This window comes from Meleagris gallopavo, chromosome 11 (genome assembly GCF_000146605.3).
Source record: "Meleagris gallopavo isolate NT-WF06-2002-E0010 breed Aviagen turkey brand Nicholas breeding stock chromosome 11, Turkey_5.1, whole genome shotgun sequence".
Classification (NCBI taxonomy): domain Eukaryota; kingdom Metazoa; phylum Chordata; class Aves; order Galliformes; family Phasianidae; genus Meleagris; species Meleagris gallopavo.
In genome coordinates, this window is record NC_015021.2 from 20,272,170 (window position 1) to 20,285,372 (window position 13,203).

Here is a 13,203-nt window from a genome sequence, read left to right on the forward strand (position 1 = left end):
CAAAAGAAATGAAACTTAATGAAAATGTGCTTGTGGTAAAAGTCAGAGAATACATTTGTTGTATCACGTTGTCATAAAGATTTCACAAAGATGCATGAAATTTGGAAAGGAAGGAAAATATGTATGTCCTGAGGGCTATGCTACGATCTCCTTTCAGCAGCACTAAGGGCATTTCAGCATTCTTTGGACTGTTTTTACAATGCTTTGTCCTTCAGATATGTATTTGTACCTGCTGCTACGTAAGTGTGAGTGCTGGCCTCATCAAATGGAGAATTCTGAGTAATAGGTATTTTACATCCATGAAGCACACACATACAATTGTCAAATTCAAATCAGACCTACTGACTTCAGTAGAGATGGTGTTCTCAGCTCTCATATTCAAAAGACAAGATGACTTTACTTCACCTAATGCTGTCTTTCTGCCCTAGTTCTGACATCAAGTCTGTCGGCAGTACTTCACAGAGCATGTGTCTGCAATCACTGACAAGGGCAGCACACCATCTATGTGCATTAGCCTTCGCAGCCAAGAGGTTAGCTTTGAGCAGGGTCCAGTAAAGGCAACGCTCTGGTTTGAAACAGGATGACTTCACCTGCTGCCTCTCTCTGCATTAGCTGTTCTCATACAGAATCACCTCTGAAGGCAGATTTATACTTTTGTTTAGATTCACTTCCTCACTCTTCCTCCTGTGTATTTACTCTACATACACACACCACTCAGAACCATCCAGGTCTTTTGACTTCAGCAAAGTTAAGTCTGTTGCTGATCTAAAGGAGAGCTACAACAGTACCAGTAAAGTACTTTACGTCAGTAAATTTCCCAGCCACAGGGCTGCCTGGCCACTGAACTGATCTCAGACATAAACTAAACTCACCTTTCAGCTGCTCCACTTCATCTTGCACTGCTAACTCTATACTATATTCCAGCAGATGAGTAATATGAAATTTCTTTTCTCCATGGCTTGCACTGGGGGAAGTGTTCTGTCGTCAGCAGGAAACATTATATGGTGCTGTTGCAGCTTCAGGCAAACATCATATTGCACTTTTTTTTTATTTAATCTTTTCAGATACCTGAGTTTTTGCAGTCACATTGTGGAAGATCAACAGTTGAGCTTCAACAGTATTCTTCCTTACTTTGCATGCTGCCTTTCCTGTTGTGTAGACCTACTGAATGCAAAACAAAGCAGTGAGATTGTGCTTGCTCTATAGCTAGCAATGCGTGAAGCACTTCTTTCTACAGCTGTGCAATATATCCAGAATATTCATAATGGTGTTACAAAAGATATGATTCAATGTGTGACATTTAGTGTGCTATTGTGTGACACCAGATGATTAATGCTCACAGCAAAACACTGGATGGCTTAAGCAAACAAAATTAAATATTTCTTTATGATTATGGAAATTGTTAGATCGCTCAGGGAAAATGAGCTGCTACTCTCAAATGCTTCACATTTGTTGACTTCTTTTTTAATGCTTTGATTGTTCACTGGATTTTCCTACCCACACACCCACTGACACTTAGGCCCAGAGAGGTGATTCAGCGAGTTGAATGATAGCTTGGGACACGGTAGATAGCTGCATATTGGTCTCCTTGCTTTATTATCTGCAATTTACAGCATCGTATCACTCCCATTTTCAGGCTCCGAAAGATACAGTGAGAGTTAAAAAGGGTAAGGATCCTAATCCACATGCCAGACTGGCAGACTGCTCCTTTCCAGGCCCTAAGGCATTGGACCAACTTCACTTGCTGGTCATTTTGCATGGGGATTATACTGTACTCTAGAAACATTATTTTCTATGGAATAAGTCACTTGGGCTACAATCAAGCAGAAGGACTAAAGAACTGTTCTGAGTCCCACGTGTTCCCCAGCAGAGGACTGGAGTATCCAGTTAGGCACTGCAGCAAAACTAAGTAGTGCGAATCACAATGCCCTTTTCCCTGCCCTCCAGGGGAAGGAATACGGTCTAGTTGTTTGCATGCCTTCAACACATTCAAATCAGGTCCCCTCTGGTGAGCTAAGGCCCAGGACCTTAATGTAAGTCAAAAAGAGGACCAGCTTCAGGGGCGTAACAGGCACTACTTCTGCATCTTGGATCTTATCTGTGAAAGTGCTTTCCTACACAACAGTCATAGGAAGCAAATACGTAACCCATGAAGTTCTAGATAAATCCTGAGATGGGGAAAGGAGCAAAGAATGCGATCTTATGCTCCTCTACCATCGCTGTTAGGGAAAACTGAGTTCACAAACGTGCACAGTTAGGGCAACAGCAGGATAATTCACCAGCAACACTTCTATCATACTTGCAACAGCACCTCACACAAAAGCCTAACGCTCATTGATTCTTCCCCTCTCTATCTATTAGCATATGCTGTCTTCCATACATTTTTGGAAAATATGAATACGTGCAAAATGCATAACCTTCCATGTTTCATTTTAAAACAAGTTTTGAAAAGCTAATTTAAATAAGCTCAGCTTTACAGCTCTGAAGGAGATACAAAAAGTAAAACATATCCCCCCCACTTGAAAACCTTTGTTTATTGAATCATCAGGACAAATTACATAGGAGTAGCAGACTTTGATCTGTCTTTTCTTCAAATGCTTTTCAATTATGCTTGCAATGAAGGAGGATGGAAAATGAGCTGCCAGATGGTTAATGGTCTTTCTGAAAAATAGCCTTCTCTGCTGCTTTTTGAAGCCACTTGTCAGGGAACTGTCATAATGTCATCTCTATTCTTCTTATTCATGGAAGGAAGCATATTTCAATCAGGTGTTATCAAGGCTAAGAGAGCCCAAATTAACTTGTCCTAAAGCAGCTTTTCAGGGCACTACAAATAAATCCACTAACAAATTGATGCATCTAGAAAATGCAAGCAAAGTAATATAGAAGCAGCATATGAAGGAGCTCCTCAAATGAAGGTTGTGACTCCTCTTCAGGGCTCCCCGTACTGACAGGACTTGGTGTCTGTTGAGTTTTGCTACTGCCCAAAATGCTGAACACCAGTATCCCTTTGCTTCCCAAGGACTCTCTGCTTTCATCTGTCTACTTAAATTCAAATTTTGAATCTGCGCAATGGCTCTATGAAAAAGAATCCCAAGACTAGAAACAATGGACTTAATCCAACAGTTATAAAGAAGCAGTGAAGAATTCAGAACATTGTTACACCTCCAATAATTAATCTCAGACACCTGTGTCAAATTATGTCCTCAAACATACAAACAACTCATGGTTTTTCTTTGGTTGTTCTTTTTTTTTTTCCAAAACCTACATACAACCAGCTTTTACTCAGGACACTCAGCTTCTCAATATCCCCCCTAGGATTACTGCCCTACAAGGAAGTACTTCTTGGCTTCTTAGGATAGAGTGACATCTTGTGGTTTCTTCCAGCCATCATTGAGGAATTAGCCATAAGAATGTTGACTAACTTCTTCTATTTCTGGTATAACACTAAGATCTTGAGAAATATCATACTTCATTCATTCCCATAAAAGTCCAGTTTCATGCTTGTGTATTTCTGTAACACTGCAGTAGGGTGAATCACATTCAAAATGCAAAACATAGTTCTTACTGGAATATCAAAACCTGCAGTTGAATGAAAAGCACTTGCATCTAATGGAAAAACATGACAGCCAGGAGCTGACTGCATCCATTAAGAAGTACACGCATGTATGTCCTATGCAACAATTTTGCCATTTTCAATAACATTCCATTTTCTTCTATGAACTGTAGTGGGTGGGTGTGTTTTGGTTAATTACTTAAAAACAAGTAATTCAAATCAAGATTCTGAATAGACAGTGAAAATTTGCTCTTGGAAGAACATTAAAATTCCATTGTGCAGAACATGTCATGTCAAGCTTTTGTTTGAAAGAAGTTCTAAACCAGAAAAAAAATGTTTGCTGGTCAAGATCCTACATTTAAATAACCTTATCACTTTAGTTAACCAGCTTCAAGTCACAGCACAGCTACAAAAATGATTAGCAAGGCAAGTACTTTCTCCATCTGAAGCTCCCAAGAGCATTTCCAGCAGCACTCCAGGAGATGAATGCAAGACAGAGAGGTGACAACATTAGGGAACTTCATCATCTTGTGCTTGAACTGTCTGCATCACAGGGTTGCAGTAGACACACACATCATGGGTCACTTACACAGCACAACCATAGACTTTCAGAATGTATTTTGATATAGCCTCCAACACAAAAACAAGGTTTTTTTTTTTTTTAAAGACTACACACCTAAACTCACATACGGGACACTAACAAATTCCCCTTACCATAAAAACACTAAGACAAAAAGAATTGTTGCTAGTTTTGTCTCAGAAGCAATAGCATTTCTGAAAAGAATATACAAAATCTAGACTAAATACACAATGGAAGATGTATCTTGATAAAGTGGTAACAACACTTAAGGTACCAATGAAAATCAGTATTGTCAGAGAGCTGCCTTCTTTGTGGTATACAGCAAACATCATAATTGGTAATAAACCCATTCATATACCAGAAAACATTTATTTTCAAAAACAGGAAATAACTACTTTGCTAGAACAAGGCAAATATGAAATGAAATAGCTAGTGTTTGCACTTCTGTTACTGATTGCTTTCTGATATGCCCATTGAGGCAATTCGCAGACTCAGACTTGGCATAGGAGACTGCCTCATTCCAATTAGTACATAACTGCTAGGGCTCTATGTGCACTTGCCTGATATCCTTCTGACTGGCAGTTGTCCTTCCATAATTCCACAGCTTTAGTTCAAGTCTATCTTCAAAGTCTTTCCCTCATTAAGGAGCGTCTACACTGCAAGAAACTGGTGTAAAGACAATGAAATGGGCCAGGAAGAACTTTCAGTGAACTAGGAATAAGCCTAACTGAAAGTTACCTGCTTTTCTCTCATCTTTCTACAATAAATTCCTCTACAATAACGAGGTGCTTCAATAAGCACCTCAAAAATTGGCTACGAAGTGTGTAACAGCATGAAACTTGGGCTTCTGATAAGGTCAAAAATGTATCCTTGGCATACCAGTTACTTTTCAATGCATTAAGTGGTTCTCTGTAAGTCACCTTAACATGTACAACCAGCCCTTCTGTAACTGTCAAAGGAGCTGGATTCACCTACTCTGAGGCCAGTCCTCCATTTTGCTAAAATTAGTCCTGCTCCTGCTCTGGAGGCAAAGGGAATGCCAAACAAAATATATATTTTTCAACTGTACAGTATTAAGATTACAATTTAAATTTCAATACAAAACATCTCAGAACCAAGACTAATATATACTATGGGTAATAGGAATCAACAAAGTACCTGAAGTACTGCTAAGGAGCTTCATTTTTCCTCTGCACTATAGCTCAGAACAGTTCCAGGAGGCAAGGCTTGATACGTGCTCAAATGCCCTTTCTCTGAGGCAGTTTAACCAGCCTCCATGGAGATCATTCATCACTTTGTAGCCTGTCCTATAAGATTTGCACCAGCAGGATAAAAAAAAATGAACAATGTGTCAAATCTGGCAAGTTCTCCTCGCATGAATAGCTTTGTTAGCAGTATCTAGCTTGTTTTGAACTGAACACAAACCAGAGAATCCCTTTAGTAAAAGTTATGATTAGCCAATGTATACACTCCCATGAAATGTAAAAGACAACACTTCTATTGACTGAAGTCCCACTTACCTAGAAGTCTGTATTTATGATCTGTTTCTAAAGAGCTCCTTTCACCCTTTTTTCCTATTCTCTTAGCTTTTTAAGAACCTCTGTTCGTCTCTTGTTTTGCACAGCGAGGGACAAAATTATATGCCTGCCTGGTGATAACTTGAAAACGGAAATCACAATTAGTTCACAAGGTAACATTTACTTGTGATGTAAGTCATTCTCCTGTCTGTCAACACTCAGTGAAAACTTAGGGAACAAACAGGATTATGTTGGTCCTTCAGGCACCTGCAAACTAAACATCTTCAGACACTTAAAATTAAGAAAAGAAACATTTTCTGTATTTTATTTTAAGATCTTTCTAAATCACCAAAGTGAGATACTGTAAAGCCCACGTTAAATTATACCAACTACTTTCGGGGAGAAAAATGTTCACACAGTGTGACTGTTCAACTATTTTAATTTGGACATACACAGCTATTCTACACTGACTGGCTTGAAATATTCATGCGATCAAATTTTATTGGTATCAACACTTACGGAAGGTGAATCGCGGAGTTGCATGCAGGAGCATTCATAAAAGCAGCATTTTAGAACCACATGTTGGAGTTTACACAGTCTCTCACAGTTCTCAGATAGAATCCATTAGGTTTAGATTCTTCCATTAACTTTGAGACAGCACGCTGCAGTCTGCTTACTATTACAAGATTACATTTTCCAGATGTAGTTCAACTATAAATCAAGATGGTTTGTCATTTGATTACTCAGAGCTGAACACATTGTGCTCCTGTCTCATCGATCCACTAAGTCTCTGCACTGTAAACAATTCAGGAATTATGGATTTGCAAGATTTTTTTTTTTTTACTTTACAATTCACTAAACAAGAAACAGTTGTTGACATATACACAATTTTATTTCAAGGACACAGCAATCACAATAACAAAAACAGAACCATTATTTTAATACTGTGAACTTTCCCTCTGGAAACTGACTTGCACATAGATCTGAAAGCATTTTAAACAATATCTTGGGGGGGGAGGAACACAGCAAACCTTAAATATATTAACTTCAAACATGATGTGCTTTTTTCCCCTCATTTTGGTAGCTGGCAGTAGTTAAAGCTCTTCAAAGTCATGGCCACTTGTATTCATTGCTTCAGGGTGCATCACCCTCCCCATGAATAACACAGTACCTGTGACAAAAGGGAGGAAGGGAAGATATCAACACAAAAAGCTGAAGTTAAACAATGATGAATATTGAGTTCTTGACCATGTGGAGAAGAATTTTCATAGCAATTTGTGTTACAATTTGGTACTCATGAAACTGTATGGATCAATAACACTAGAGAATAAGGACTTCTTTGTATTCAGAAGTGATACAGTACACAGACAAGAACAGTGGACACTGTCTGCATTTCAGTACCCTTCAGTTTATTCTAAAGCCTTGATTCAAAACCCACCACAAATCAAAACAGAAGTTCACTTGAAATTCCAACAGTTCTGGTGAAGATTCATGGAAATATTGCCACTGATGTAGAGTCAGATCTCTCTAGACTGGAGGGGATTCTAAGCATGAAGCTAGCCTAGCTACAATCAGACATTAAATGAACCAGACTTTCTCAACCACTTCACACCCTTCACACCTGAACTGGTGAATAACATTCCTCACAGAATTACAAGTGAGAAAAAAACCCACCATACTAAGACTTTTACTAGACATCATTATTTATTCCACACCGTGCAACCCACAATAAGAATTCTCTATACAAATACTTCTCAGCTATTTACTCACCATTTATAGCTTTCATGCTTACATACCTCTAAACCAATTTAAAAGTAGTGACCAATCACAAGCACTGCAAATATTCTAGTGAATAAGGGTAGCCATTACACTTTTCTTTCACTATAGAACAGTTAAGATGCTTGAGCACAGACATCTGATAGTTTGTGGCTGTATGTTTTGCATCCCAGACACATCCACATCATTAAGATAAATACGAAACTAAGGAATTACTTAATCATTGCCCATTTTGCAAGTGCTATTCTCATCTCTTGCCTGCCACAGAACACTTCAGGAGTACAAGAGAATTCTAACTAATATCTGTCCATTATTCAAATTACTTGGTACTGGGAACACAGCTTATTGGTCTCAAAACAAGTGCCAAGTACTTATGGAGTACAATAATAATGGTCATTCTGGGGAGAACAATACATTTTGATGAAAAGGGTTAGGTTTTCCTTCATGGTTTTTAATCAAGGAATGAGTACTATTCAGGATTACATCAGATTTCTGTGTCTTTCGTGAAGAAACACTAGGGGGACACAGAAAGGACCAGCCTTTCAATTTTTTTATTTCAAGACAAATCAAAGAAAGTTTATAACACCAGAGCATTTGTCAAAAATACGCAATTTTCTTTCATACCCAAACAAGGCACTGTGCAAAGTGTGGAGGAGTGAAAGTCTCACCTGTTCTTCTGTTTCTGACCAGGAAGAAAAAAGGATGATCAACTATAACCTGGGGATACAGTACTGCCATTCTGCTAATGGCAATCATACCTGTGGGATAAAGAACAGGAAACTTAAGTATTACTACACATTCTCTTCTGCTCTTAATGAAACATCATTGCAACTCATGAGCACTTAATATAACCAAGAAATAGCACAAACAATCTAACCAAAAATAAAGGAGACCTTCAGAGTAATGGCACGTTTATCCTTAAAGAATAATTAAAAATAGAACAATTAAAAATGGAGTGATACAATTTCCCAGGCTGAGGAAGCAATTTCTAAAATGAAGAGACTTAAAAGGAATTATTAACTGTGCTTCCCTGTAAAAATCAAATGTACTATGTTGGACATACTACTGGCCTCCTCTAACAGCTTCAAGCTGATAATTGATAGAAAAGATAACTCTTAACAGATACAGAGAATGCAACAATTAAATGGGCTGATGTTGCAGCTTTCAGCTTTGCTTCAGTCTTCAAAAAAGCAGAGGGAAAGGGTAAAATTAAATGGGAGTCAGGTAGGATTTGGCTCTTCATTATTTTTGTTTGGCAAGACATGGATTTCTCCAGGGCATTGTTTCCCAGAGTTTCATTTAGTTTTACAGTTTCACTGCACTGACAATAAAAACTCATGCATGCCAGCGATCCCTGTCCATGTTAATGTTACAACCTAAGCTAGTTACTGGTATTTATGAGCAAGGAAGTCATTTATCTTCTCCCCCAGTACAAGCAGAAATCAGCTGATTATAAAAAACAACTTAATTTCAGGAAAAGCATGCGATAACCAGGTAAATCAACTAACATCAGTACTGGCAACTTAGGTTTTTCCATTTATCACTTCCAATCTTGCTTCTCTAAATGAGCTTGTTAAAATGCAACTGCAGCGACTCTGTCTTAACTGTTCTGGATCAAATGCTTTCAACCGTTTTTCATTAGTATATCAAAATGAGGAGTGCTTAAGTTGTATGAAGAGCAAACAGTTCGCACCTGCCTGACATTCAGAAGCAAAATATGGAAGACTTTCCACAGGACCCTCAAAACTGAAACACATCATGTATAAGTGTTACAAAAGTTTTCCCTAATTCTGTTCAGAAATCCGGTTTAGTTGTGTTGCCTTGACACTACATACTGTTTAACTTCCTGGTATTTCAGCAAAACAGTTAAAATGTTAATTAACATAGAACAACATTTGATTTCATTCTGCTTTTCAGTTAGGTACCTGAGGCAGCAGCAGCTTCTGATCCTTCCTCATTAACTTCTAGGAAAGCCTTATGAAATGCCTTTGCAAGGTAGAGTTCTTTGTTATCTGGAGAGGAAAGAAAAAAATACCTATTTCAAGCAATTCTACAGTAAGAGTGAAAAATGTAAGAAAACAGCCAAACACCTTAGCACTATTATCTACCTTCTATATCACACCAGAAAAAATAAGAGCTTTGTGCATAGGACTGACACAAAGTATGTTCAGCCAGTGCCTCTAACAGCACCAGTTACCACGTTCAAGATTGTACTGCTTTTCTTTATTTATATATATATATATATACACACACACACACACACACACAATATGCATTAGAATGGCATAGCACTATCTAGAGCATCAGTATAGTAGCCATTATCTACCTTCAGTTTCTTTTAAACGCATTTACTGCAATAAAAATCATCACAGAACCGAGTTATTTTCAGTCTTGTTTTCCATTTTTCTTCCCTTGTTTTCTAATTTAGCTGCAAGCCTATGCTTGTTTAAGTGAGCGAATGCTCCACTATTTTTCTTCATCTAAACGATCAGACCTTGATCAGACCTACTGGAGTAGTCAGCACCTTGCAGGAAGCAATACATAACATCACTTAATCAGTTGGACTAAGTTTCATCAGTAAGACATAATGAGGATTATATACACATTTATTGTACCTGCATAAAATGCACAGTAATGACAGAGCACAACAGTTAGAGAGGAATAAAAGCTCTCAACAGGAAGTTACCCATGAAAATCTAATCACCCCACTGAGACAGCTATGCTTTTTTGCATTTCTGAACCTTAACAAACTGTTCAATGCAAAACTACAGCTGAAGGCTGAGTAAGGAAGGAAAGCTTAGGATTTTTTAAAAATTGTTATCCACAAGTGCAGCCAGCAGTTCTGACACTAACAAACCAAATCCACAAGAGACAGCAGTTTAAGATGCCTTTCTCCAGATCTCACTACTGCTACATGCACTCAGAACCAAACTAGATCTCAGTTTCTCTGCTGACCTTAAATCTCACCAGAAGCCCTGAATGATTACCTTTGGAACCAACCATAACAGACTGCTAAATACTAGAAATCCTAGGCATCAGAGCCAAGCTTTCAGCAATGCTACTTTGAGAGCTAAGACAATTTCCACTGTTGTCTTTGAACGTGGGACATGCAGAATCTATATATCTTGAAAACAAAGCACAGTTCCCACAGCTTTTGCATCCCTCACAAAAATTAACAAAACACCACCAGAAAACACAACATTGACAGCACTTTTAAACCCTGAGTGTTGTCTATTAAAAATAGCTAGATAAACAATATAATCAAGTGTTAAATGGTCATCCTGCAAAGCTCTCATTCTTACAAACGCATTAAGGCTCATGTTTCCAAGAAGTACTTTGCTACAAACCTAGGACATACAAGATCATTTACAGAAGTGATAGTGTACAGAAGATAACAGCAGCCAGAAAAGCTAATCCCAATTGCATGCCTAGCATCACATGTGCTGACTTTGTAAACACATCAGGTTATCAGGGTTCCTGGTAAGTTTATTGGTCAATTCAGCACATTTCTTTATTCTAGGGTAGCTGTGTTTTGCTATTTTTGCTTGAGAACATTTCAAAGCTCTATTGAGCATTTGAGTTAAATATGACATAACAGAAGAAAACAAGAACTCTGCAACCTTCACAGAAAAATGCTGTTTCAGAGCTTCTTTTCTTAAACACAATTTAATATTTAATAATAAAACTTTCCACTTAAAAAACCATGATTCAAAAGGCATGATTAGGATCACAGTACTTCACCCTGTTCCTGTGACCTGTAATACACACAGCAATATTCTCTATTTTAATCTTGTATGTTCGATTCTGCATAGCATGGCATTATGTTACTCTGGAGTATATTTCCAGCCAGAACACTCAGCTCCTTAAAAGATCAGTCTCCATCTAATGAGCTTACTGACTATTATGAAATTGGGCCCTAACTCAGCCAACACAAATATTACTAACGTTTACCATCAGCTATAAAAATGAGATAGGTTGTAAATGTATTCCTGTCAACAATGTATTTTCTATACTTAGAACCAGAATACAAGAAGTGCACCGCTAGAGAACAGATAAATATCTCCAGTTTCATTATTAGTGTTTATTCAGTACAAAATAATTCTCACAGATGAAAACTACAGTGTAACTTACTCCCAAGAGTAAAACATCCTCTCTTTCAGCACATACCTTATGTTCTAAACCAAGTTCCTGATCCACAGAAGTTATAAGTAGTCTTTAGTCAATGTAGTGTGGACAGTTAATTGTGCTGAAGCCATTTTTTTTTTCAATCCCAATCTCATAACCTCAAACTATATCCAAATGTCTGTGGTTAAGTTTTCCATAAGAGCACCTTTATCTGGTTCCAATTCATTGCCTTTCACTCAGATATATTTGTCCTTGGACGGTGAAAATAACAATTTCACAAACCAGCTTGTTTCTTCTAGACTATTTGTCTTATACTGCTGCTATCACACCCCTCCTTGAGTTTGTTTCCATATGGGGAGCAGGGACAACACTAGGTGAAAATCTCTTCGCTGTGTTTTGTGGTTTTGTGGTCAAGTGGCTGAATAAGTTCAGTATCTACACAACATGTCTTTCCTTTCAAAAGAGGAAGAGATGAAGCTTACCTGAGCATTTCCTATCATGTCGTTCTTTCTATTAGCTTCACTGAAACAAGGCTCTGTAGGGAATGTGTTCTCTTAACTATTACTCATACAATCCCCATGAAGATTTGGCATCGCAGGGTTTAGGCTTTCTGCAAGATCCTTGCCTAGATAGCCATTAATACCTAGGTGTGATCTGAGGCTTATTTCTCATGTACTTTACTCTGTTAGCATCACATTTCATGTCACTACACTCCATATGCTTGCAAACTCCTACTCAAAGCTGCCAAATGGTTGCTCTGCAAGTCTCATTTTAAAGAAAAGCATGCAGGTTTATTGGCTTTCCTAGCTTAGGATGCCCCAGAAAAATTACATTTACCTCAGTCAAGACTGAAGAACTATTTACTGAGATGGTGCTCTTCCAATCACTTAATATTGTGAAATCAGTCATTAAGAACACTTCACAGCTCACTGAAACGTAGGTCACCTTGAGCTTAAAAGCAATTGCAAGTTAAGGTATTCTACAACAGCAAAAAATATTACAAACATTTGAAAGAGAAGTTGACCTTTAGCACAGCAGTCTGAAATTTGCTGAAATTCTTAGTGTCAAGATACTCAAACTGCAAGTCTGGGTAAGTTATAAAATCTCAAGCATTGGAAATGCTTTCAAAATTTGTTTCTTACTATGTTTCAACTTTGGATATTATGACCACAAGATAGAATCAGAGATAGAAATAACATCTGTTCAAGTTTTTTTTTTTCCTGAAAGTGAGTCAAATACTCACAACCAGGTAGTCAAACAGTAACATCCTCCTATTTAACTGCACAAATTGACAATTTCTACAAGAAGGCTACCTCTAAAGCAAGCATCTAGATGAATACTTAATCTGTGGTTGTTCACAATCCAGGCATCCTGAGAGGTAAACCTGACTCATCCAGATCCATTTTTCCATTTGCGTATAAAAAGTAAAGAACTAAGCATGGAAAATTCTGTAATCCTCCAATTTCATTTGTATCCACTGAACTCACAGAATTTCACTAAACTCACAGAATTTCACTGAAGTCAACAATCTGTGCCTTGATCTGATTACAAGATTAGGGCTGTTGAAATCAGACGTCTTGACAACGATCCAAAGACAACAGCAACAGGAGAAGGGGAAGAGAATTATTTGAGAAATTGTTGTTTAAAGTCTC

The 13,203-nt window shown here is 37.8% G+C and overlaps 1 protein-coding gene across 2 annotated transcripts in view; it reads right to left on the minus strand.

Moving 5' to 3' along the window:
* Positions 1–6,523: 6,523 nt before the first annotated feature.
* The window catches only part of LOC100551319 (neuroserpin), a 38,691-nt gene continuing 32,011 nt past the window's right edge, over positions 6,524–13,203 (minus strand). For both annotated transcript variants that reach the window (XM_003209221.3, XM_010716961.3), the window contains exons 7-9: positions 9,352–9,438; positions 8,095–8,184; positions 6,524–6,821 (exon numbers count right to left, since the gene is read on the minus strand). In XM_003209221.3, the coding sequence (XP_003209269.1) occupies positions 6,745–6,821; positions 8,095–8,184; positions 9,352–9,438 (254 nt within the window). In that variant the 3' untranslated portion in view covers positions 6,524–6,744. The remainder of the gene's footprint in view (positions 6,822–8,094; positions 8,185–9,351; positions 9,439–13,203) is intronic.